At 38.9% G+C, this 27,765-nt stretch overlaps 1 protein-coding gene across 1 annotated transcript; it reads left to right on the forward strand.

Annotated features, from left to right (window-relative positions):
* Positions 1-114: 114 nt before the first annotated feature.
* On the forward strand, positions 115-27,446 carry ADSS1 (adenylosuccinate synthase 1). The gene is made up of 13 exons (XM_083839864.1): positions 115-1,368; positions 14,512-14,614; positions 16,073-16,135; positions 16,917-16,967; positions 17,295-17,361; positions 18,509-18,616; positions 18,978-19,059; positions 20,054-20,180; positions 21,393-21,547; positions 22,681-22,805; positions 24,843-24,940; positions 25,437-25,586; positions 26,410-27,446. Exons 1-13 carry the CDS (start codon positions 1,183-1,185, stop codon positions 26,460-26,462), a joined length of 1,368 nt encoding a protein of 455 aa, XP_083695990.1. The 5' UTR covers positions 115-1,182; the 3' UTR covers positions 26,463-27,446.
* The last annotated feature ends 319 nt before the right edge of the window (positions 27,447-27,765 follow it).

The following is a 27,765-nucleotide window of genomic DNA, read 5'->3' on the forward strand; positions in this document are numbered from 1 at the left end:
TTGAAAATGCTGAATTTTTGCCACTTGTGTGCTTGTGCACGTGTGCGTGCAGGCATGTACACGCATACACATGCCTCCTGCTAACACAGTTGCATGTGTCTTAGCCTGGCCTGAGATCTGCCTCTTTCCAGGTTGTTTTTGGAGGGATACAGCGCCACACGCCTGGGGTGCATGTGTTAACGCAGATGTCAAGCCCCTCGTGTTGGTGTGCCACACCAGGGAAGTGTATGCACCGATCTGTCCCCGAGGCACGGCCTGACGTGCCTCACGCTGAGCTCGTCTCTTTTCTCACGATGAAGGCCCCATACTTTTCCAGGTCAGCGTGCGAGGGCATGCGTGGATGCGTGTGTGTGTCCCACCACAAGGCTCTTGGGTGTCACGGGCCACCAGGGCAGGGCACGTGCCTGTCAGCGTGGTGCGTGCCTCTTCAGTGACAACACCCGCGTACATTTCAGGCGCGCGCGTGTGTCTGTCAGCACGCGGCCGGCCGTGTTCCTCGGGTCAGCACGTGTAGCCGTGCCTCATGGCCACAGCCTCGTGCGTGTCGGAGGGGCCTGTGTGTCTGCCCTTCTGCCGGTGACAGCTTTGTGTCCCGGGCCACTGAGTGTGTGTGCACACTACTCCACGTGTGCTGCTTGTTCTTTGCGTGCGTCCCACAGAGGCAGTCCCAGTGCCTCAAAGCTGTGTCCTGCGGGGTCACAGGCCCAGCGTCCGTCTGTCTGTCTCACAGTGACAAGTCCACACTCCTCAGGCCTGTGTGCGCCTCACAGCGCCTCAAAACCCGGTGTGTGTCAGTCCCCGTGTCCCTCAGAGCCATGTGCGCGTGTGTGCGAGTCACAGCCACAGTCCCACGCACACACCAGCCCCGCAGCGACAGCCGCGAAGCCCTGCGCGCTGCCGCGTCCCGATACCCCCACGGCACGGCCCCATGTGCCCGGGAGGTCGGCGTGTGTGGGAGGGAGGGCAGACGGCTGCGGGAGGCAGCGGAGGGCGAGAGCGCGGCGGCGGCGGCTGCTGCGGCCGTGCCCGCCGGGGCTGGCAGGCAGCGGGCCCGCACGTCAGCGGGGCGGGCGGCGGCGGCGCCGTTAAAGGCCGGCGGCGGCAGGGGCTGTGCTCGGAGCCGGCGGCGGAGCGAGGCAGAGCGAGGAGGAGGAGGCGGCGGCGGCGGCTCCTCCGGCCACCATGTCGGGCACCCGGGCGTCCAACGACCGCACCAGTCACCCCGGCGGCGGCGGGCTCAAGCGGGCGCGCAGCGAGCCGGGCGGTAACAAAGTGACGGTGGTGCTGGGGGCGCAGTGGGGGGACGAAGGCAAAGGCAAGGTGGTTGACCTGTTGGCCACCGAGTCGGACGTGGTGTGCCGGTGCCAGGTGGGTCCCGGGCCGGCTCTCACCCCTTTGGGGTCCCCCTCGCCCCCTGTCCCTTGCTTTTTTTTCCCCCCATATCCGTCCCTCCCGTCCTGCTCCGCGTCCCCCCGCCTTCCCCTCGCTTCCTGCCTTCTGCCCTCCCTGGGCCCCGCTGCTTTTTCCTCCTCGCCCCTTCCTTCTCGCCCCGTCCCCCTGCTCCCTCCGCCGGGGGCAGGCACCGTGCTCACCCCCCCTACCCCTCACCCCTCCCCGGCTGCGCATGGAAATGCCACAGGGGGGAAGAAAAAGCCCAGAACTATAAATAAAAACAGCTGACCCTCGGCGATAAGCGACACAAGATCCCCCGGGGGTGTCAGATGGCGGCCGCGGCTGGGGGAGGCCGGGCGGGCAGCCGGGGGTAAAAAGGCGTGTTTTGGGGGTAAAAACCTCCCTGCAGGGCCTCTTGGGGTGGGCAGGTCTCTGGTCCTTGCACAGCGCCTGGAATTTTCTTCTAAAAATAGCCGCGAGAGGAGCGCGAGTGGGTAAAATGGCAAAAAGTTGTGTGAAAGTACAAGATTTTAACAGCTTGAAAGCAGGGAACGCTTCCGCTGCCTTTGCTTATGTATATTTCATTGGGCATAGTGCTAGGGTTCTTAAAACCTTAATGCACTTATGCAAACTAAGTTAGCCACAGGAGTGATCACAAATAATTGCAGTAATTTTTAAAAGAACTGTAGTCAAACATTCATCACGAACATATTAGGCCAATAATAGCTGGCCCTGCAATGATTTCAGTAAGCCATCTGACTACATTAAGAAGTACTCACCTTACTTCAGCTCCCTTGCTATATGCCATGAAATGCATTGCTTCTGAATGCATGGTAGGTAGTGAAAAGCTACAGATATGATAGGTAGTGAAAAGCTACAGATATCCTTGGGTCTGAGGTGATAAACCCAAGGACGTTGGTGTAATTAAGCCTATTGTATAAATAAATATTGCTCTGCGAGTTAAATATTTAGAAAGCAGAGGAAGCATTTTCAATTGGAACATTAAACTCCTGTAATCTTGAATCACCTTGGGGAGAAGCTGCCCTGCAAAAGTTAGCTGATGAATATGTATTAACAGGGCTATAGCAACTTTTCCATCTTTCTTTTTTTCTCCCCTTCCTCTAAGTTGTTGTTGCGGGGAACTTCCCTTACTCGTAATTGCTTTGGGGAGTTTACAAGCCCTAGCAGCGGAGAAGCACTTCACATAGGCCGCAGTCATGTGTTTGCCATTACTACTGCAAGAAGTCATATTGGCTCTTTTTAGGCTGTCTTCTGAGTGATGCCCTGAGGCTGCTTTTTCAAGACAGCTTTGCTGTCCCTCCAGAGAGCTGACTCACAAGCACAGCCCCAGGTGCAGCCACAGAAAACCAATGGAAGGACGCGGGGCTGTGTGTGCGTGAGCGTGCTGCAAGGGTTGGTGTGTTAGCAGCAGACTGGATAGCTTAGGTGGCCTAATACGCTGCTGGGCACACCTAGATCTGCTTGCTGTTCCATGTCCGTGAGACCAGGATGGATGGAAGGCAGGTGGATCTGGAGGACCTCTGGACTCTTTTTCAGAACAGTGTTCGCTGATACAAATGCACACAGCATGTGTATGAGAATACAATTGGGTTACTAATGCGCTGATTTAACAGAAGCATCTTCAGGATTAGAGTGTAGGGAAGAATGTACTTGAAACGCTTGAACTTGTACTTGAACGCTTGAAAGTGGAGATTCAAGGAATTAATTACTTTGGAGTAGCAAAAATTGTACAACTTAAAAACGACCTTTTAAAGTATTTACATGGTTTTTTATACATCTGGCAATACAGAGGATGCTTTTTAAAAGGTGCTTCTTTAATAATTTAATACTTCATACTTTCAAAGACAGTCCTGCAAGTAGATAACAGTATAATTTTTGTCTTTGTTAGAACTTGGATAAAGGATCTGCATGTTTGTAAGCCTGTGAGTAGTACTAACTAGAGTTCTCTCAGTGGGGTAATGGTAGGTGTTTATCTTACAGGAGCAACCAGTTTGAGGGGAATTTATTAATCATATTATTGACATCATTTAGAAAAACAAACAATAACAACAACAAAAACCTTCAGCATTTGGGCCAGAACCTTGCTTATTTCCCATTCCTCCTGGAAACTAAGAAGAAGCTTTCTTCACGCAAGAATACTTGTCTACTGGAATAGATTGCTTAAACAAGAAACACTGAAGGCTCCCCTTACTAGAGATTTCAGAAGAAGTTCCCTCAGGAATTGTTGATGTCTTAGAATATGGTGATTGACTAGGTTGGTTCCTGATGTCCCATTTGGTCCATTTTCTGAGACACTGATGGAAACAGTGTTCGACAGCATGTCTTAGTCCTCAGCAAAATGGAAGTAGGGAAACTAGAAAACGAATAACTGAGAGGGAGATATTTATGTCTTTTAAAACATTGTCTCAAAGAGGCTAATTCTTCATCACTGTAGGGTTCTCTGTGGTCTAACATTTTAAAAAGCTTTTTTTTTTTTTTTTCTTCCCCTTTTGGAATAGAATTTAAGCTCAGGGCCAAATGGGAGTTTCAAGAGCTTTCTCAAAATAGTAGTTCCCTAATATTTCTACGAGAGGAAGTATAATTTTCATTAAATATTTCTCAAGTATTTTTAGCTTGTTGATTTAATGAAGAAAATCTGTTGCAGCTGGATTGCTGTGCAGGAAATGACATGATATTTCCTGGGATACAGGAGGGAAGGCAAGCAAGCAAATGAGAACAGGGAGTCAGTCCTTCACAGGCACAAGGAAAGTTTCAAGTTGTGTTAAATAAAGAAAATTCAACATTAAACCTCTGGTATCTTTAATTTCCCTGAGTTTTTGGAATTTCATTTCAGATGAATGGAAGATTCTCAGTTTGATTGCATTGTTTCAGTTTTTCTCATTACTTAGATTGTACACAATCCAAATGCAAAAAATTACGGTGTGTTCCATAGTTTATTTTTGATATTAGCGATACTGAAATGTTTGACTTAATCTAAATATAAAATTTTATCTCACCTGAAGAAATTGATCTCAATTCTCCTATATATTTGAAGCATCCTTTGTGTAAGGAGGATATTTCAATAACTTTAAAAGATCTGTGGATATTGTCATAGGTGATGCAGAACAGAGCTTCTTATAAGCTGGTTTCATAAAAACACCAGATATGTGGGCATGTTTTTTTTTTTTTTTCCTAAACAAAGCACAGAAAAGGCATTTCCAAATAAATGAGTAACAGCAGGCAGTTTAAGGTTGTTAAAGAACTGAGTAGGTTTCAGGTTATTAATGGAGAACATCAAGAGCATTTTTCCTCTAAATTGCTCTTTCAGCAGGTGAAGGCATTCACAAACAGAACAATGACGCGGTTAATATTTCTTCCTTATTTTGGCCTCCTGGGGCATAGAGCTGTCACATTATGCTATGCAATGCTTTAAATCCCAGGTGTGTTTTCAGGGAAAGGGTACAGTCAAAGTTCACCTGAAAATGTTACATTTTGCTGTTGGCTTTAGAAAGAGGTTTTGTGCACTTGTGTAAAGCTTTTAACTGTCAGAAAACAAGGCATGAAGAGAAAAAAAATCACTTTTTTTTTCTAGTCTTCTATTGTGTCGTAAAACAAGAAGTCCTAACTGGAGTTTAAAAAATCTGCATACATACAATCATGTTAACAAGGAGAGGCTTGGCATTGCCTGAAATGTGGCTTCAGACTGCGTTTCCTTCAATGACAGCTCGCTGTCCAGACACCGTATGTCACAAGCTTCTTTGTTGTGTGGCTGCCTTCAAGATTAGAGCTTGTGGGCAGACTTTTCTGCCTGTTTTTTAATGATGTAATTTTACAGATCTGGTTGAGAGCATGACCAAGCAAACAGCTGACTGTCACAGCTGCAGAGGTGCATCTCCAGAGGCATCACTTAAATTACATTTGTTCCAAAAAATCATACATAGGACTACTGTAATAAGGTCACAGTTACTTGAAGGCAGCTGGCTGGCCATACAGTTCTAGCTGTTTCCTTAAAGGAAGCTGAAGCTTTGTAGGATACATTTGTAATAACAAGTTTTCACTGAACATATTTACTGCATGGGTCTGTGTGGATGTGAATGGAAGAGGAAATAGCATGTATTGTCTTAAAAAGGTATGAAACGTACTACTCATCTTTGCCAGTAATGGTAAATTACTCATAAGACGCTTTCTTTTTTTATAATAGAGGCGTGTGCCAAGAATATCTAAGGGTTCCTGCTGTAATGGACAGTAAACAACTCTGCCTTTCCTGATGAAACTTTTATGTGCAATAAATTTTTTCCACATTTGGTTGAAAAACATTGGAGGAAAATGCTCCATAAACAATTCCATAAAAGAAAATGAAGGGGAGGAAAGACAAAACAGTTTTCCAAAAGGTCAGAGTGAAAGATGCAAAAAATGCTGCTAATAAATTCTTAGGAGAGACCCTGTGATAGTCACTGTTTGCAGTGGATTTGATTTCAGTTACTGAACAGATTAGCAAAATAGCTGCAGTACAAATGCACGTCTTTCCTTTGGTTCATACTGAGAGCAGTAACTGTGAATCAGCAACGGAGACCAGTCCGAGAGTTTTAAAGGGTTTTCAAGTCATCATTTGGCACTGCTGTTCCAGTGCCGCCCAGGCTAATGCTGGATGTGTCAGACCCGTGACACTTGCAGTTTCTGGACGTCTGGAAACAATCTGCCTGATATTATCGGCATTCCCTCAAGAAAGGGCATTGAATAAAAACACCCACCACCTTGTGAGAATGTGTTTGTAGTAAGGAGGGTTGTTACTAGATTTGTTGAGCTTCTAATACCAATATGCTTTTAGTTTCACTCAACATGCAGTCATTTCTTAAAACATTGTCTCTACCCGTCCCTGTTTGCTTTCAAGTTAAGAATTGCTTCAGTTTTAAAAAGGATTGTCTGATCTTTTGAGACAGAGAGACAGAAATTTTAGTTGTATTTTACACTGAAGAAAAGCTGAGGTGATTGAAATGGGTACAGAAAAACTTTGTTATGGTCATTTGTGGTTGATTAATATGCAGTTATTTAGACAGGAAAGGTTTAACCAAGTCAGTATACACTGAGGATGCTGAGTAGTTTTCTTGGTGTAGTGGATGCTAACAAATAATGCTGAGAAGGGCTAAAGATGTAAGAAAAGCATAAAGAAGTTTTGCAATGATATCTCAACCCCAAAAATAAGAAAAATTTAGGAAAAGGATGTACCCAATGAATGATACAAATAACTGTAGCATATTCATAACTTTCCTTATTTCCTTTTTCTAGTGAATGTAAATAATGCAGAGGAATATACCATGGTCAAATGATCAAATAATGAAAAACAAACAGGCAGAAATGCCAGACAGTAAGTTTTTTTTCAGTGGTTTAAGCGTGAGACAAGAACGTTTCCTCTATTTCTCTGTTGGCTGCGTTGCCCTCTGTCAGCAGCACACATGTTGTGACTGTCCCTATTGATCCTGGGCCGCTGGGACTGTGCAGCGGGGTTTAAATTAGGTCACTTTAGTGCGATGAGTACGTGCAGTTGCAGGGGCCTGTTGTCTACTGTTTTTCCTCTGTGTTTGTGTGTATGTGTCCTGTTGCTCTCCTTTAGGTGAGCTTTAACCCTGATATTTAGTATAATTTCTTCCTACAGAATAAAGCAGTGTGTAAAGACTTTAATGTCCTAATCATTCAGTGCTTAATGCTCATCAGTAAAGGGACTGACCTTGGAGCCATGAATGCACAGTGACAGTAGAACTGTTGTGTTTGATTTCAGTAATGTTTGTGAAGATTGATAATCCTGTTGACACGCATGCATGAATTTATTTAGACATAGTAAGTAGTCTTTTGTAGGTTTCCCTGCAAAAAAGCAAGTAGGATTTATTTTTCTATTCAACACAGAAGGGAGAGGGCTCATTAGGTGTGAGCATTGGTTTCCTTAACTAAAATAAAGAAGACCACCCTTTGAAAATGGAAATTCCCTGGTAAAATGCTTTATAAAATTTTGCTACCAAATTTTATTTTTCATTTTACTTATGCCTAATTACATGCTACACTATATCATTTTAGAACAACATGGTGACATTGCTATTTTAAACCAGCCGCTGCTCTGCGTATCAGCGAGATCATCTCAGGACCACCAGGATTATAAATACTGTATGAGAAGGTCAGGTTTAAAGTTTCTAAATCTCCATAAGAAAGCTAGCTTAATTTCCAATCCCTTCATAAAACCTGATAAATTTATTATCCTCTACAAGCATCGAAAGAAAACAGCTGAAAATTAAGATGAAATGACATCTGTTCTGTTTCATTCCTAACTGACTAGCTGTTGCTGACTTGTTTACAGATATAAGAAAAGTTATGTTCATATCCTTGGGTCGTATTACTTCCCACAGGGACATGACTACACTTCTTCAAAAAGAGAACTAAAGATGTGGAGACGCGTCTAGATTGTTCATGATCCTTTATTTTAGGATTCTGCTGACATTACTCAGAAAGCCTTTTCCACTAGCATGTTCAATCTGTATACCTCAGATTAGTCATTTTCTTTACAACTACTGCTGGAGTTCAGTTTGTGTTTTGTTGTAGCCGTCTGTCATATTAGATTTTTTTTTTCCTGGCTTGACAAAAGTTTAAGTTCAGTTTGAAAGAAAATAACTAGAGGTTAAGAATATCTAGTTTCCCTATGGATTTGCCTGATGATCAGCATCAGGAGGTGAATACCTGCAACTCAGGCCAGCTCCTTGTCACCACTCTAGTTTTAAAAAACCCTGCTCCCCAAGTTCTTCTTGTCTAAGTGTACTTCTGATCATCCTCTAACCTAGCTCTTATCAATGGCTTTGGTTAAAAAAGAAAAGTTATGATCCTCTTCTTGGAACTGAGTTGGGGGCTCTTGGGTGGAAGTTCTACTGGACAAGTTAGCAAGAAGAAACTTCCAGTAAAGGAAATGGTAAGCCTTTGTAGCGACCTCCCAACCTGAATGGGCAGCACTTTCAGTCATCTGTCAGAAGCTTTCACACACCCATGGTTTTGTGACATTACTTGTAAGTATAGGAGCGTTCAAAGCACTTAAATGCATTATGGAATCATTAGGGTTGGAAAAGACCTTCAAGATGATCTGGTCCAACCATGCCACCACCTCCCTGGACAACCCATTCCAGTGCCTGACTGCTCTTCCTGAGAAGAAATGTCTCCTCATTTCCAACCTGAACCTCCCCTGGCACAACTTGAGGCCATTCCCTCTGGTCCTATCACTGGTTACCTGTGAGAAGAGGCTGACCCCCAGCTCCCCACAGCTTCCTTTCAGATAGTTGCAGAGAGCAATGAGGTCTGCCCTGAGCCTCCTCTTCCCCAGACTAAACACCCCCAACTCCCTCAGCTGCTTCTCACAGGACTTGTGGTCAAGGCCCTTATATTTGTCTCTGTGTTGGATTTTTTTTTAATCCGGTGATGTTCTAAACTCACAGTAGCATAAATCAAGAGAAATACCATGAGGGACCATGGATTTACACTATTAAAAGTTCATGTAAAAGCCAGTTACACTGGTAACACTTCACCTGCATTTATTCAAGTTAATTCCAGGCAGTTGCTACTATAAATTAGAAATAGCCATCGTTTCATTAAATTGTAACAAGAAAGAGGAAACCATCTATATAATGGCGTTCCTTCTCTTTTATTCAAAATCATGGATGAAATGCTATAGACACGAGGAAATTGCTCAGTCCAGTTTAAAAAACTGAAGCCTTTTTGCAGTTTCATACTATAATGAGAGGTGTTCGGCCTGCAGATGCAGCAGTATGTCAGAAATATTTTAGTTCCATGCAGATGGAATTGGTAGAGCTGGGACACTTCCTACAGAAAGAGGTGGCCAGGAATTGTAGCATTTATTTTCAGATGCAGACCTCCCAGACTGTTGGTTTGTAGCTGGTATTCAAACTCATAGATTAGAAACTCATAGATTAGAAATTCATAGATGATAATGCCAGAAGGGATCATCCTGTAATCTTGTCCGACTACCAAGGACACAGTATTCCAGTAGCAGTTGCACCGCTGCCAAAAGGAGAAGTAATACAATCTCCCTACTCCTACTTGATATTCCCACTTACACTTGCAAGGATCGCGTTAGGCATATCAGCCCGTGTGCCGAAACTGTGTTCAGGCACCTCCACATGCTTCCTAGCGCAGAAATCCCATGTCCACTGTTCGGCATACCTGTTTGTTTCTTATTTATTTATCCTAAAGGTGGTCATGACAAATTGTATGGTCGTGACAAATTCACTGCTTGCACGGTTTGGCTAAGGAGTTCAGACCCACGTACTGTTGATACACCACTAAAGCGATTTGTGTGCCAGCTGCAAGTTGTCAACAACGAGTTTCTATTTTCCCCATGATATTGATTAACGTTGTTGACTGGCAGAGAACTGATCCCTATGGGACCCATCAGAAACATAAATATTTAGTGCTCATCCTCTAGTTGTAGTTACAGACTATCGGTCGGGTTTTAAGGAATTTTTTACGGGCCGTGTTGATTTTTGTATCAATCCAGCTTGTTAATCAGTGTTCAGACATTGTGGGGAACACTGCGTGAAGGAAAGGTGCAGTAACTAGCGGAAATCAGAAGAGCATCTGGAAACACTCCTCCCACATATGCAGAATGCGTTCTCTTGCACATTGGCTCCGTGGCAAGTGCAGGCAGAAATTAATCTGAGCATCAGGACGCGTTTCCGCCTTATTCAAATGTGTATCATGAGGCTAGGTGGGAGCAAAGAGTTTCCGCTGCAGGTACTGAACAGCCTCATTACTGCTCTGAATGGAAACTGTTTACACCTGGGGATATTTCAACTTCAGAGAATACAGGAGTTGATTTAAAAATAAAAAATAAAAATAAATCAAACCAGCCTTGAAATGGCTGAGCACTACGGAAGGTGAATTTGTTTCTTAATATTTCTCGTAGGCTCTACTAAAAATAAGGTAAACTGCATGTTCTCCTGTACCAACCTGTTCATAATAATTATCAATTTCCTTAAAGGTATTATTTATACCAATAAGTGGTTGGTAAAACTGGCAAGATACAATAGATTGAGAAGCTATTACATTCATGCAGTGGTTTTGTTCACGTAGTATAGAACAGTAATCAAAGTACATCACTTTTATACAATAATACAAAATCACAAATAGGTCAGCAATAGAAAAATTGGGAAAGCATTTTTTGAATAAACTAATGTAGTGGAAAAAATCACCATATAGGATTATTCTGCTCTGAAAGTAATGCCTAGTATGTTCCTTGTTGCTTGAAAACAATGTTACAGTTCCTTCCATTATCTTATAATCAAAGTTTATTTCCCACCTGGAATGACAGGCATTTAAGTTGCTGAATTTAAACCACTTTGCTGGTGGTCTGCTGGATTTTAGAAGAGAGGAGGTGTGACTTAAAGCAGCACAAGGTAGTAGAGGATCCCTTAGAGAAAATAAACTGAAATGGTATATTTTTAATGCTGTTAATAGAGCGTCAGCTTGTAGAGTTTTAAAAGTTAATAAAAACTCTGTTAAGCAATGCAGGTGCTTTCATAAAACTGAATATTAATATTCCACTGCAGGCTATGAATGACTTCAGTATAAGTTGTTTTTTCCCTAGGCACCTGATTAAATTTAAACACCCACTAAATACGGTCAGAAATGAGCATTGTTCAGCTCTGGAACTTGAATACAGCCATGGCCGTGCAGTCAACCAGTATTCATGGGTCTGGGCAGTGCTGACAAAAGGGTTTCTGTGTGCTCTCTGGAGATAAGATTCCTGAATGACACCTGTGACTGTTGTAAGATATCTATCATGTTATCTTCAGCATGCTTAATACTTTCTAGTTCTCAAATTCCATTTCGTTGCTGGTGTTTGTTGCTGTAATTGATAGCCCCAATCCAATCTCATTGTTGAAGCCTCACCAACGACTACAGCCTTTATGGAGCACCTAGTAGGTTTCTTGCATCTGGTACAGTTTTAGTAGTTGCTAGACGTGCAGGTGGCTGCAAAACATGTTGGAGTTGCTGCAGGAAGGCTTCGGGTTAAAGGGGTACTGATGTTGTAGATGTCATCCCAGTTGCACTCAACCTCTTGAAGCTTCAGCAGCTCTCTTAATGGTTCCTTTGGGGCACAGAACTCCCCACACCATACTAGTTTAACGGGAATGCCCATGCTTCACAGATTTTGGAATTTAACACAAACCATTATTTCTGGTCATACCATGATTTCACAGTACAGATGATGCCAAAGTAGCACTGGTGATTAATCTGTCAGTTGTCGCCTTAACACTCCCGTCAATAGAGAAGGCTTTTCAGAATCACGACAGAAGGCAGATATGACCTAGAAAAGTGCAAATGTTCAAAGCGGTATAAAATTCAAGTGAGACCAGTGGACAGTACTGTGATTCACAAGAGAGATTCTGTGAGCTGGGTCTGGGTATTAAATGGAAGCTCATCGTGCAGAGCTAGGTGCAGTGTGCTAGGTAGATCTCTGGCCCTTCGATCATGTAATGTTCCGATTAAGCCCATGCAAGCTTTCAGGTTCCCCTTATATATACTTCATTAGAAAAAAAATGGCTCTCAGAACTTAGATAAAAGTAGAAAAGAAGTAGGTGTCTCTAACATCTGAGCTATTAGACTGGCAATGTGTCATCAGAATATCTGTGGAACTCAATATGAGAAATATATCTAATTTACTAAGGTGACCGGGTAATAATTAGAAAGTAGCCCATCAGACCAGTTACGTTTTAGATGTTTGGATCATGTCTGTTGGACTATTCGGTGCTCTGCTACCACTTTAATTTTATTAGTAGAAATGTGTTAAATTGAGCTGTAAAAACATACTCAGTAGACACTTCTTCAGGAAATGCAGATGAACGTGAGCAACAAACAAAAGCAGTTCCAGGGTTGTCAACTCTAGCTTTAGGTTAGAAAAGTGCTGTTTTGTAGGGTCTGTCACAGAATTCCTAATTTATATTTTCTGTCCAGACAGACGGAAAGTGGCTTCAAAGATTCTGGCAATTACAGGATGTAATATATATATATATATCCGCTGACGTTTCTGTGCTTCAGCATTTTTTATATATGCCAGCTCTCACAGCTGATTGATTAAGAAGTTAAAATTAATGTCCCTTTTTAAGCATTTGCTAAAGAAAGAGACAGCATTTGTTTGGGCGTCAGTTGTTCCGGAAACATTTGAAAATCATAAACTGTCTTTCATAAACATTCTCATACCATTATATCCCAGCTTCTAAAATTTTAGTATTTTAGAAAGCGCTTTGATTATAATTTAGGAGTGGTTTTCTCTCAGATGGTGAATCCTCAAGCCATGATTTCATTTTTTAATCTTCCTGGTGATTAACAAAATCAGAATATAGTTATAGTATTAGTAGCAACAAATACTTTTGAAGGAACCAGGTTCCCCATTTTCTCAGGAAGCATGAAAATTGGTGTTTATAGCAGAGATTAAATCAGTGTTAAACCAGACTGAGTTCATTTCCATCTTGCTGCCTTCTATACACAAACAGGAAAGGAAAGCTCATTGTCTCAATAGTTACTAGCTTCTTTCTTAAGCCCCATACCTCTATAATAAAATAAGTTAGTTTTCTATCACTACAATCCATCCAATCTCTGACCTTTTAATTATCATGTAAAGGAGTCTCCTGCATGATTTATTAGGCTGCTAGTTAGCTCAATACCTTTGACTGGATTCAGGTTCCTACGGCTGGCCTATTACATCTGATAGGCAAACTAAATACTGTGGAAGGTTCTGCTTTCTTCAGGATTCTGTGGACAAGTTATAACTCTGCATTAGCAAGACACTTTAAAGTCCTTCCCAGCCAAAGGATGACCTACCCAGATATTTGCAAAATCAAATGAAATTTGTACACTCCCTTGGCACGGTATATTTTTAAACTTTACTGTTGACCTCACATCTTCCAGAACATGAGAATTACTTTTGTCATATCTAAAGGCACTATTTCTTTCTTAATGTTTTTCTCCATCCCTACTTCTTTAAAAGTTGTTTTTTTTATAACCCATATCTTTTTTCTTTTTTTTTTAGTATTGTGTTTCAGCATATACCCACATTTTGAAAGGAATGTTAGTTGCTATTTTCCCGTACACTACATATGAGCAAATGGGCAAATGAGTAAATGAAACTTTGGACGAAAGTTGTGTGATTAATTATTATAAATGAAAGCTCTGTGAGAAAGGACAGTCATATATCATTTCCAGTCATTCAGCCAACACTCTTTATTATTTGCAAATTATCAGGAACAGTCTCAGTTCTCCTTCGAGTAGACGCCATCATTTCAGACATTTCCACATCATTCAGACTTCACAGCAAATCTACTAAGATTTGTAATTATTTTAAAAAATAGAAGGAAGTCCTGTAGCACCAGAGCAGACAAGCAGTCGGGTTTCCCAACCTTATCAGTAGAAGAAAAAACTACATCACTGTCAAAACAGCAGCAAGCATTATGTCTACTGATAAAACAGGATGTTTAATTTGTAAAGTCCTTTGCTGTTTCAGTTTCGATCAAGGCATGACCTTTATTTATTCACTTCTTCCCAAATCTGTGGTGTCTTACCACCGTCTTTTAAAGCCTTATTGGTAAAAAATCTGTTTCTTGAGAAAATAACAGCTCCACTCTCGGGTGTGGTAGATGATCATCCAAATTAAGAATTGCAGCAGGCTCTGTAAAGGTGTGGTGATGGTGTTTAGTGGGATGACAGGGATACTCTGTGAAGCTACAAAGACTACACATTCCCTGCTTTTTCCATCTTGAGCACCTTGAGAAGTGGCAACTGTTTTTTTTTTTTTTTCAGTGGGCAAGAAGAGTTTCCATTCAAAAGGAAATCCTGGGAGATGTAGGCTTAACCCCAAAGAAATGACCAGGCACAGAAAAGGGTGGGTTTGTGTGGGCATGCCAGAAATCTTTTGGCTTCGTAATTCTCCTGTCTGAGCCCTTTTTACAATACTCCATTATCTCAAGAAACTATAAGGTGGAGAAAACAGTGACCTAAGACATAAACACATAAATAAAGTGCATTTAGAGTGAAGGTATAGGATAACTAACCCTGTCTTTCTTTCTGTTGCAGGGTGGTAATAACGCAGGTCATACTGTGGTTGTTGATGGGAAAGAATATGACTTCCACCTGTTTCCTAGTGGCATCATTAATCCAAAGGCAATTTCTTTCATTGGTAAGACAAAATTGGTACTTACTTAATGAAGTAATACTTCAGGGCAGCTAGCTACAACCACAGTTTATAGTAACAAGCAAAGAAAAACATAGAATTCAGTTTAGCGTCAGTTGTTTGACTTTGCATTTCACTGCTGCTTTAATATGAAGTAATTCTACATTGTCTGCTGCTAGAAAACAAGCTAAGAATCCCCCTCTTTCCATCATGTTGTCCTTTCTTATACTTTGTTATAAGCTTGGATCCTGCCCTCTACTTCTTTTTTCCTGTCATAATTTCAGAAATGTAAATGCTACTCTTTGAGAACACAGAAAACAACTAAATAGGCTAAATAAATAATATTATGTACCCCTGGCATCCACTTGTTGACTTTCCAGAAATAGGCCCCAAGATATAGGGCTCTTCTTGGAAGGTCATCATCCAGTCTTTTTTATATATATATATATAAATATATAAATATATAAAAATATTTGGTTCACATTACAAACTGTTTAAGATGATGTTACATTTCACTGTAATGATATTTGATGCAAATAGCATCATTAAAAAGTTTGTTTTGCTTACTGGGCATTTACCTCATATTTAAGTGATAGGCAAACTGAAAGCTTAGACTTATCCAAAATTATGATCCTTTCCAAAAGAAAAAATGCGTACAAAATGTGCAAGAAATGAGTAAATGAGTGTATTTCAGTGAGTTACAGATCTGTAATTTGTTTTGTTCCATTTGATAATTTCCAAATGGATGTTTGAAATAAATGAAACTTCTTTTTTTTCATACTGCTAAGTATGGCATATTATTTGGCTTTCCAATTTACTCTCTTGTCAAGTAGTAAAGAGTGTAACTAAGTTACCCTAAATTTAGGCAGAGACTGTTTGCAGATATTTCTGTTCCCGAGAAGGAAGTAGCAGCTGTTTTCAGCCCACTACATCATTAATCCTCCACATCTCATCAGTTTTGTATTGCTTGTGGATCTTAAATTGTAGCTCAATAGCAGGGAGAAGGCGTTGCTAATGCGTTACAGCACTGGTTTGAGCTGGGTTTGAGATAAATACATGAATACTGAGGAAAATTTAAATACTGTCACACAGACTTGTCACTGTTATAAGGCCACAGACTTCTTTGAGCTTTCAGCAGTGAACAATGGCGACTAAATTCCTTGTTCAGAGTCCACCACAAACAACGAAAAGAATCTGCTTAAGTCAGCTGACTTTGGATCAGGCCCTGTGTTCAAACCTGAAATAAGCAAGTTCTGTTTTTTTTCTGATCTTAGCAGACGTGCAGTTGCTTACCCAAAGTAAAGATTTATCAAAAAAACCTCTCAAGATTACATAGTGAGAAATGTGAGAAACTTAGTCCTCCTTTTTAAATAAAATTTCAGACAGCAAGTATTTGCATGCCTTGCATCATAAGAATGAGTATTTTATTGCTTGCTTTAAAATAAATCTTTTGCGTTCCCAAAGGTAATGGAGTGGTTATACATTTACCAGGCCTATTTGAAGAAGCTGAAAAGAATGAGAAGAAAGGTTTGTATCAAGTAATTTAACCTTGCTTGACATTGTCAGCCAGGTTGAGGTTTTTTATTAAGCCGTGGTTTATTACCATAAATATTCAGTGTGATAACATTCTGGATTTAAAATAATGAAGAGAACGGTATTAAAAATTGTGTTATAGTCTTCAAAGAGATTTTCAAAAGTAGTCTTTTCATGGGTTTTCATAGCGATATGTGACATTTTAAACTATATCAGATAGAAAATAAAATCCTTAAGTGTGTTGCAAAGCTCTGTTTTACCTCAAAGGGTAATGATTTAACCAAGAGTTTCTTCGTCCCTGTTTCCCCAGGTGAATACAAAATCCTGCTTTGAGCAAGGGTTTGGAGCAGATGACCTTCTGAGGTCTCTTCCATTTTAAATTGATCTATGATTCTTTATGTAAATTCTCTATTTGCTAGGCACAAATGGAGTTTAAGTGTTTTATCATATAGCAAGTTAAACGAGGATCATATTTCCTTATAAACTAGATGAATCTTTTCAAGAAATGTGTGTAAGCCATAGCATTCTGGTGTTCAAGGAGAACAAATAGCTGAGTCCATACCAACATGGGAAAGCTGAAAAAAGGAAATGCAAAGCTTGTTACCAAAAATTTGAGTCATTTATGTGTTACTCGTTTTGTCTGCAGTATTCTTCAGAAACTAAATAAACTAGGAAAAAAGATAGAGGAAAAACTCAAAGTAAATCTCCAAGTTGGACCAGTCAGAGCATCTGAAATCCTACTTCTTTTTTTTATATACTTTTTTTTTTTTTACAGGTTTAAAAGATTGGGAGAAAAGATTGATTATATCAGACAGAGCACATATAGGTAAGTGGTGATTGAAGGGTAAGGAAAGCTAAACAGCCACTTTAGAGTTATGGTGGAATCACATTATTACTCTACAAAGCAGGCATGCATTTCATCTGATACGTCTTGATTCTGTTGTGTATCTGAAATATAACAGAATTTGTACCTGTTAAAGAATGATGCTTTACATGTTTTCATAGTACTAACTTTGTTTTCACATGAGAAGTCCTTGAACTATTGTTAATAACAAATTGAAAACAAAATTAGTTCTGAAATTATAGATGTCTGTGATTTAAAGAATGCTTTTCTCCTTTGATCTGTAGTTATGTGTTTGGTTTTCCATTGCAGTGTTTGACTTTCACCAGGCAGTAGATGGGCTCCAGGAAGTGCAACGTCAAGCACAAGAAGGAAAAAAGTAAGTATTTTCAGCACCTTCATATCATTAATAATAATTTGGAAAACAGAAAAGCAATATATCTATAAAGAGCCTTGCTGATTTTATTAATTCTGTGACTCTATTCTGTTCCTACATATTTTAGTGTATGAATTCTGAGGTATTACTGAGGATATAAATTCTTACTTCCATTTCCCAGTTCTCTACAACATATAAAGACATTTTCAAATTCCTAGCAAATCCTCTAATCTCATTTGCTTTAAAGTGATGCTTCCAATCCTCTTTAATACCAACTAGTGATGCTTTTTGAATTGGGTCTGAAGTGTTGGCAAGATTAGATTACATGCTAGTAATTGTTTAATGTATATTCAGTTATAGTTTGTGGAGATATTAATTTCTATTTTAATCTTACACAGTATGTAACTATTCATACTTCATTATTCTGGTTTCTGAAAGAACAAAGGTTCATGTGAACACACTATTTTTCTGCCTGTTAGTCTCCTATTAATGTTGATCCCATTGGACAATTTCAACCAATCTTAACATACAGGGGTCTCAAAATTATATATTTCTAAAATAGGCATGCAGATAGGAAAGCAGCTTCATTTTTGTCCTTATCAAGGTAAAGGCTGCAACGAGTTCACTGGGATATGCATGGTATAAATAATGATTTGGATGGAGTCTTACTCAAAAAGACTACTGGAAACAAAGCCATAGGAAACGAGTTTCATCGCTCACAAACTGGTTGTTTACAGTATAGGCAGTGCTGCAGCTGTGACAATGACATTTGTTCTCTTCCCTTCTTAGGAAGGTGACTTAGTAGTACTACAGGATAGCATAGTAACCATCATTGCTCTGTTAAAATCTGTGTATACACACACACTCTAGACTCAGCTTGTTTCAGCCAGATCCAAGGCTTAATGGTATACTGCATACCATTAATATTAGCAATATTTATGTAAATCCACTGAAGCATGAAAGTTGCTTTATACTGACTATTATAGAATGTTAGTGACTGTTTTTTTGTTGTTGTTGTTTTTTTGTCTCAGAACTTCTGCCCAGTATATAGAGTACTGAAGAGCTTTAACAAATTAATTGGCATAAAAATATTTTTGCATATGTTAATACATGTTTGGTTGTGGTTTTTGGTTTTGTTTTTTTCAACCAGTATTGGCACAACAAAGAAGGGGATTGGACCAACATATTCTTCCAAAGCCGCACGAACAGGTCTTCGAATTTGTGACCTCCTTTCTGACTTTGATGAATTTTCTTCAAGGTACGACTATTTTCTTTTCTAAATATTATGTTAGTCGTATATTTTGGCTGGCAGATTTACTTTTAAGGAGATGTTTATAAAAATGTGTCTGAATTTTGTATATAAATTATCTAGAAGGAGAAGAAACTGGAAAGAATGTGTATGTGTATGAATTTTCTATACTTCTCAGAGTTTTTTGTCATTTAAATTTTAATTTTATATGTTGGGAAATGCACTGGTTGAGGTATCAAAGTTCTGTGTATTTTCTCTATATAACTGTCAATGTATGCAGTGTATAATATAACCTCACATCTTGCCAGAGGTTCTATGAACAGTAACTTAAAGACTGTTCTTCATAGATACAATTTTGAATATTTTACAGATTTAAAAACCTGGCACAACAATACAAGTCAATGTTTCCAACATTGGAAATAGATATAGAAGGACAACTGAAAAAGCTAAAGGTAAGGATATAGCACTTAATATTTGTTCAGCTTTGAGTGAAACTGTAGAAAAAATATTTTAAATTGAAATTAGAAAAAAAAATATTTTTTTAGTTAATTATTATTGCTGATAAAATAATTAGTTTAAATGACAAGTGTATATGTTAAGGATATATATGTTATCATTATTATAAAACCTTTTTAGTAGGAGTAACTGTTTCATAATAGAATGTTCTGTTGTGGGAATTAAAATACATTTTGTAATTAATGTAATTATTATTCTCATACAATGTTTTACTTTTTAAACTCCAAATAACTGTGCTAAAGTAGTCAAGAGAATGCAGAGTGACACTTGCAGTTAGTAGTTTCATTCTGGCCATGACTGATCTAGGCTACCTGAAAGACTTCATACTTACTAAAGAATTGTTTGTGGAGTCTGTGTTTCAAGATCCTGGTGTTATTTATAAAAAGACATTTTTCTTATAAATTCAGAAGAGCCACTGGTAAAATGTCTTTGAATATGTAAGAAAAACATACTGAAAGAATATCTCTTAACTTCCCCAAGTTTTGTCTGGTACTTGTTCAGAGCTAATACCATACCTTTAAAGATATTTTTTATAATATTCATGGGAAGTGTTTTGTTTTGTACTGTTTTTCCTCTGGAGCTTGAATTATTTCTAAGTCCCGGTCTATTATTTGTCAGTGTGTCTAGACTATAGTCCATCAAGAAAATGAGGTAGGCATACATCATCTCTGTGAACAGAAATGGTATAGAAATCATGGCATTCCAATGCCAGAACAAACTGTGTTTTCTTATGTGACTGGTTCAATATATTGATTTGTTTTTAATAGACTATAAGCTAATCTTTGAAATTTTCAGGTAAAAAACAGTTAGTGAAGCTGATATGTTAGGGTTTTTCTCTATGTTTCATCCTTCAAAAGCGATCACAGTGTTCCTTCCAGCCATTCAGGTAGCGTTATCTGGGAAAGTTGACATTTACACTCAAATTTGCAGGGATATGCTGAAAAAATAAGACCGATGGTTCGAGATGGCGTATATTTTATGTATGAAGCTCTACATGGCTCCCCAAAGAAGATCCTTGTTGAAGGAGCCAATGCAGCACTACTTGATATTGACTTTGGTAAGTTAAATTGTAAACTCGATTTAACTCCTAAGAGTGTAGTTTTATTTTGATTTGTGCTTATATCTTCTTTGTAAACAGTAGGAAAATAGGGACATAAAATAATCTTTGATAGGATCAGATCTCCCAAAAGTAAAACACAGTGAGGCAGAGATCATATCATTAATAGGATTAAATGCTGAGGGTTTAAATATTGATTTTTACTGAAGTTTTATTCCAGTGGAGTTGAAATTTCCCTCTTAGATATTCTTGTCTTTATCACTTCTAAATGGTCGTGCACCATGCCATGCGGCTAGCCCACTGCAGCACTGCTGAGAGTAATTCCTTTGCTGTGGAGAGAGGATTGAACCAGTGCAGATAACCTGTAAGCCTAGTTTCTTCAGTTATCTCTGCTCTGCTCTCTTACCAAAAGTCTAATTAAACCACTTAAGTCTCCACAAAGGCGAAACAGAGCTGGAGAGATGCTCTGATCCAAAGTCACAGTGTAGAGGTCTTGATTAGCCTCTTAAGGTGTAGCAAATTTGCAGCAGATACACAGAGATACTTGTGTAGGGCACTGGGAATGTCAGATTGTGACCTTTACACCAGGCTGTCTGTGGATGTTGCAGAAATACTTTCTGTGATACATAGGGCAGTGAAAAAAGCTTTACACAGCAACAGCATCCTGTAATAGATCGAGTGTCTGATGGAAGTAGTACTGAGATGCTTTTAAATTTCTCCCTTGAGGGCAGTCCTCAATGAGAGCTGCAAAGGATGAATGCAAAATAACTTGTGCATTGTAACAGATCACACATACTTGATACTTCGTGTGTAAGAAAGTAGTACATTTTCTTATTTGGCTGTGTGAAGTTCTTGATCACTAATAATATGTTTATACAAAAATGCCAGGATAAGTCAGCTATTTGACTGGAAAAAGTCATTCATTTGTGGGGTGGGGGTGTTGTCTGTGGAGCTTTAGAAATCTAAATACATATCATTCACTACAGGAGGAAGCAATTTGGGAAAGAACAGCTTAATTTGTTCTCTTTAGGCAAAACGGGGGAAAGTAGTAAGGAGTATTTACCCTCGGCTTTGGCTGCTATTTCAGTTCAGCTTTAAAGCCAAACATACAGATGAAAACTCCTTTAAAGGAAAACCTTCTCTTAAAGGCAAGTCAGTCTTAGTTTCTTTTCACTGCTGAAACGGGATTGTGCTGTTTTGTTTTTCTGACAGGCACGTATCCTTTCGTGACTTCATCGAACTGCACTGTAGGTGGTGTATGCACTGGACTTGGTATTCCCCCCCAGCACGTTGGTGATGTGTATGGCGTGGTGAAGGCGTATACTACTCGGGTGGGAATTGGAGCCTTCCCAACTGAGCAGATTAATGTAGGTTTACTGTTACAAAATGTAATATATACAGTTGCCAAGAAATAAGTTCAAGGGGTAAGGGTATACTGCCAAATAAATAGGCTCTATAACAATGCTAGGCTGTTGCAATCATGAAGACAGGAGTTGCCTGATAAACTTCAGGCATTTTTCTTCAGAGGAGAGAAGCACAATCGTGGTGACATTATTTTGCAGTGACAGTTCTCTTGCAATGAATGATATGAAAACAGATATCATTGTATGTAGTCTAGTTAGGTGCATTTCAGTGGGTTTGTTGTACACTGGAGCTGTCAGCACATCTCAGGAAAGCTTAAATTACAAGATAGAATTTATGAGCTTAACAGCCTTTGTTCCATATGATGTACTGAATAATTTTGGTGTGTGTCAGCCAGTCATGCACAAATTCATCAATAAAAAGAAGGGGACAGATTTTGATTCTTTCAAACTCTCTATTATATTTTCATTATCACGAAACCAGAAAGCTCAGGATATTGATTAGAGCCATACACACAGCATTCTCCAGGTCAGTGATCTGAATTTGATTTAAGGATGTAGTCACTAAAATCCATTCTCTAATGGCTGCAAATGAATTAATGGTATCCTTTAGTTTTATAGATCATGAATGTGAAGTTTTCTTAATTTTTTTTCCATGTTGTAAAAATTGCCAACCCAAACAGAACAGTTGGCATTCCCATATTGTGGTAGAACCTAGGAGCTCTAGGCATGAACAAAGCGTCTATTATCCTAGACATTGTACAAGCATTGGTCTGTCCCAAACATGTACAGTCTTGTCCCTGAAAACAATAGATGCCAAAAGACAAGATTGAGAATATAAATGCAAGCTCATAAAAGAAAAAAATAGTTATATTAAATAAGTATCTTGGAAATAAACATCTTGTGTGTGAGAGGCTTTACTCTCCAACTAAGTCACATTCTAAGAAAACTTTTTTTACTTAATTTTTTATATTCTTTTGCTTTTCCATAAAAAAAAGCTTTGGGATTAAACAACTGTATTTTTCTTGCTATCTGTCTGTATTTGTTTATATTTTCTTTTCTTGCTGCATTTGTTTATATTTTCTTTCCTTGCTATTTTTCAGTGAAATACCATCATCATTCTTTCTGTCTTCTTGTAGGAAATTGGAGATCTTTTACAGTCCCGTGGCCACGAATGGGGAGTAACAACAGGCAGAAAGAGACGCTGTGGCTGGTTAGATCTTGTCATTTTGAAATATGCTCATATGATCAACGGATTCACTGCGTAAGCATCACAGATTTTGCGCTACATTTGGAAGTGATTATTTTGTGCTTCGCAGAATAAATATGTAGGTAACATTAATATAAGTCAGTAAAGTGTTACATTTTAAGCAATTAATATTATTCACAGCGGGCAACTGAAAATTGTCTTGATGATACAATAATTGACAGTGGGCAAATGAAAATCGTCTTTAAGCTAATAATAATTTTATCTCCTTAGACATTTTTTTTTTCATATGGAGTGATTTCACATCATCATAAACATGATTTTTTTCATACGTGTTTTCACTTTACTTGCATCAGATGACCAGTGTAGTTTGGATCAATATAACAGTTTTTGCAAATTGTTTGCTTTTCTTGATCCAGTGCTTTCTTATTGACTTATTTAAAAACCATTGGTTTTGAGTTTTGGTTGGCTCTAGTGGATCAGATTGTAGGACCCATTGTGCATCATTCAGACACATTTACCTCTTTAAGTGAAATAGGTGGGATCACACAGTGTACAGTAGCTGGCACAGCTCAGACAGGTTCGTTTACCTAGAAAGGTGTATTCTCGTAATGTATTATAAATGCTGCTTTTAATGGTCTGAGCTTTTATTTTAATTGGGACTGAGTGACTTATTTGGTTGATGAAATATATTTTCCATTATAAAATAATTTGAATTGATGTTTTAAAGGAAAAGTGGCTGTTTAAAGGAACTGGTCTAGACCATAATGCCATCAGGCTAGCTTATGTCTAATGCTGGTAACTATAGTGAGCCATTAATTTAAAGCTGATTATCAATCTGTATTTTCAGAAAAAGTTGCATTACAGTTGTGTTCATATAAGGTGTGAACTTACTCTTTGCATTCAGGCAAATTGTTTATGTATGCAGACAAGTAACTGTGGGCATTTCAATATTTTATAATCTGAGACTTAACTGGTGTTGTTTATGCTGTTAGTGCTACAATGAAACAATACGTATAATGATCTTTGTTCATTAATTTATCAGAAGGGTTTTTAAAATCCTTTTTTTTGCTTGAATTTATATTTCGCTTTTTGTTAAAACGGCTCTGGTTTATGTTGGAATATTTCTTAGGAAAATACTATATTTCCTTCCATTTCAGTTCTATACAATTACTTCACTTCCATCAACAAAACTCTTATGTCTGGTAACTCTGACACTTAAAAACGGGAGATAAAATCTTGGAAAAAAAAAGCTGAAGAACTAGCTCTATGTTGCTTCTTTCCCCAAAGTTGGTCTTGTTTACTCTTTACATTCAGCATATACTTACTGGGCACATACAGCATGGGCTATATATGCATAAACTTGGCCAAATCCTTCTCTATTCATGATCAGTCAAGGCCTGGTATATTGTTTCTAGAGGATTTGACTAGTTTTAAAATGCAGTTTTATTCTGATCAGTGACTGCTATGATGTCTTCCTGAGGTTCTATTTTTGTCTTCCAATATGCTCATTCAAAAGATGGAAAAGGTTCATTAAACTGATGACACCGATAGCTCAGACAGAGTACTGAAAGTAAGACTCAGATCTTCCCGACTGTACTGAATACAAGCATAATCTGGCATCTAAAACCATGTGAAGTCTGTTTTAAAAGTGTAATTTAGTAAATAAGCTTGTCTTATAGTTGTTGTGAATCGGGAAGAATAACAGAATTAATTACTATTGGTGACATAAAGTGACGTGCCAATGTACACACCCAAACTGAATCCAGTAAGTAGCACTTTTACACAGTCAATTTGCATTTTAATGCACAGAACTGAAAACTCTGCACCTGTATGAGCAGCCAAGCATTTGGAAACGCATCTTAGTAACTCAGTCATGTATTCATCCCAGAGGCATGAATTCAATTAACAATGTTCATATTTGTGTATTTTCTGCTACTGGGTTGCCTGAGTTGGATCTCCAAATACAGAGCTAGGGGGAAAACAAACAAACAAACAAACAAACAACAACAACGACAGGTGGAAGGGATTGATGAGGAAGATGACTAAAATATTCATCATGTGTATGACTCTAACCAATGTTTTTCTGTACAGTTTGGCCTTAACAAAGCTGGATATTCTTGATGTCCTTGATGAGATTAAAATTGGTGTTGCTTACAAATTGGGTGGAAAAAGAATTCCATATTTTCCAGGTATGCTATTAAATATCTATGTTCATTTTTCTCTTTCCTGCCTGTTAAGTTGTATATGTTGGGAAAGACTGCTTCTTGAAGTCAGGCTTGATTTCTTTTTTTTTAGACCTTGTTGTAGAAATTTTATTATGTGCATGTTAGCAAATCTGAACAAAAATTGAAACTATTCTAAACTTCAAGTAAATTATTTCCTCAAGAATACTGCTGTAGTTTACTGACAACACAGGGTACATCTTAAGGTTTTGACAAGAGGAAACCGGATTACTGGGTCTTCTTGAATCAAAGTTATCTTCCCAACTAACAGAAATTAATCTAAAATTAAGAATGGTTTAACTAACCAACCAGTAAAAAATCCCGTGTTTGTGTTTGTTTTTTTTTTGTTTTCATTTATCTATTTTTAAATGTTGTCAAAAAATCTTGTTGACAAGAACCATAAGTGTGCTCTGTTAAGGTGGAGTAGCTAAACTCAGCTGTGATGAAAATTCTTCTCCCACAGCTAATCAAGAGATATTACAGAAGGTGGAAGTAGAGTACGAAACAATGCCTGGGTGGAAGACTGACACAACTGGTGCACGAAAATGGGAGGACCTCCCACCCAAGGCCCAGAATTACATCCGATGTGTGGAAAACCACGTTGGAGTGCCAGGTAAATCCTTCTGCAGGCGTACACATGAGGATGCCACAATACACAGAAAAAGCTATGTCAATGCATGCAATTCATTAGTCAGGGAGTGGCCTGATTTGGGCAAGAGGTAATGGAAGTGTCTGTGGTTGGGCTGATGATGGTAAATGACACCTTGCCAAGAAGGTACAAAGGGCGATGTTTTGCAGGCTGCAGTGTTGCAAACAACTCCAAGCTGCTGCTGACAAGAATTTATGCAGAGGAAAGATGAACACATACTGTTCTTGGCAAAGTGCTGCCTTCTGACAGTGAAAACTTAGGAATCTCTGCACCATGCTTCAGTGCATAGTTAGTCTAATGTCCTCCCTTTACTAGTCTCTTCATTTTGCTTCCTGCACTGCATCACTGTTTGAACATAGACTTCTCTCTACTTTTAATTTTTGGCCCTCTTCCACACTTCTCAGTGTAAGGAGATAAATGTGTAATGGCTACATGACTGTTTAGCCCAATTCTTCCACTTGGGAAAATGAGAATCTTAGCAGGTGTTTAGCTATACATCGTATCACTCAAGATAATGAGAGTTAAACCTGCAACCAACAGGCTTGACCTTCTCTTAGGTCTTCCATCTGCAATGCTTTAATTATTTTGTGCATTTTGAATACAGTATGTATGCATCTAGTCTGGTAATGCAACAGAAGTAAAGTGATTTTTGGATGGTAAAACTTCCTGGCAGTGTATTTCAGCACAGAGTCGGCTAGTTTGTTTTGAAGCATAATAAAATGCTACCATTCATTCATTGTATTTACTCTCAGTAATTCTTCTAATAGATGGTTTTTTTCCTCCCTAGTCAAATGGGTCGGAGTTGGAAAATCAAGAGAGTCAATGATCCAGCTGTTTTAAACAAAGGAAGAACTTCAGTGATGAGAAGCACAGTTCAGTGTTCATCTGTTCGTTACTGCTGCTTCTTCAAAGGGAGACACTATGTAAAACCAACATGTTCTTCTAGGAATTGAATAGAAACAAAATACGTATTCTGCATTGTACCATTTTATTTATCTTAATGTCTCAGTACATTCACTGTAAAATCTACTTGGTGGCCATCATCAAAAAAAAAGTGCATAACGAAGTAAGGAAAATACATATTTTAATTTGAGCCATGTTACTATTCGAAAGACATCCAGAGTTATTCCTTCTTGCTGAAGCTGGCATTAAACCTTTTCCACCAGTTACTGGGTGACTTTAGAATTGTGAAGATTGCATTTATTCTTCAGGTGTTAAAAAGTCTGTGTCTTTAGATTGGCAGTAATAAAAGAGACACTGTGTACTTAGAGTGTAGGATTATACAGATTTTCAATTTATAAAATACAGTAAAGTTAGGTAGGTATTTTTGACTGCACAAAGCAAAGCAAATACAATTATCTATAATTTTTATATAACTATTTTTGTAAGAGCCCACTAAAATGTATGGAGAGAAGCTAAAGTATTTTTATCACAGAGCCTATTCTAGTAACTGAAGTGACATCTGCAGAGGGGCCAAGCTGGAGAAAGTTGACCTAATAATTCTTTCAAATACCCTGTGTACTAACAGGCAGTCCCTGTGGAGACTGTCAGATGTGCAGTCTTCATTTTATGCAGTAGGTAAGGAGTGAATGAAGATGGAAGGAAAGGTCCTCAGGGTACAAAACACATGGGGAGAGTGGAGCCAAAACAACACATTGTGTTTCCTCAGTGAACCTGAGATATTTCTTCCTGCTAATGCAGTGATTGTAATTTCCAACGTTTTACTGTAGTTATCTGTTGAGGATCTTGGGACTTGCGGCTCTGTATGGCACACTCGCTTCCACAGCTCCTGTGTTTCCAAGAATAAATCAATGCATGACTTAACGATGACTGCTGCAGTATTTACACCCCTCACACATTTTGACCTTCCTCAGCAAAATGTAATACCTAATAATAGAAGGGGATGACATATGGCAGCCAGGGTTCAGACATGTAGAAGCCGTGGAGAAGTCCCCAGAATCTTCAAGAAGGTTGGATTTCTTTGTGGAACTTCTATAATGGCTATATTGCAAGAGCTCTCAAAAAAAGACCTACCTCTTGTAGAGGAAAAAGAATATGCTAGAAGCTGAGTTATTCCATAACTGGAATTTTCAGAGTAGTTGTTTCTTTTCTATATATGTCTCAGAGAGCTATAACAATATTT

This window comes from Anser anser (assembly GCF_964211835.1).
Source record: "Anser anser genome assembly, chromosome: 5".
In the NCBI taxonomy this organism is placed as follows: Eukaryota; Metazoa; Chordata; class Aves; order Anseriformes; family Anatidae; genus Anser; species Anser anser.

Excerpts from the sequence above, each read along its gene's own strand:
- ADSS1 (XM_083839864.1), top strand. The coding sequence starts at position 1,183 with ATGTCGGGCACCCGGGCGTCCAACGACCGCACCAGTCACCCCGGCGGC. Across the intron at positions 16,968-17,294 it reads ATCAGACAGAGCACATATAG|TGTTTGACTTTCACCAGGCA; the intron begins GTAAGTGGTGAT and ends TTTCCATTGCAG. Across the intron at positions 21,548-22,680 it reads TCCCAACTGAGCAGATTAAT|GAAATTGGAGATCTTTTACA; the intron begins GTAGGTTTACTG and ends GTCTTCTTGTAG.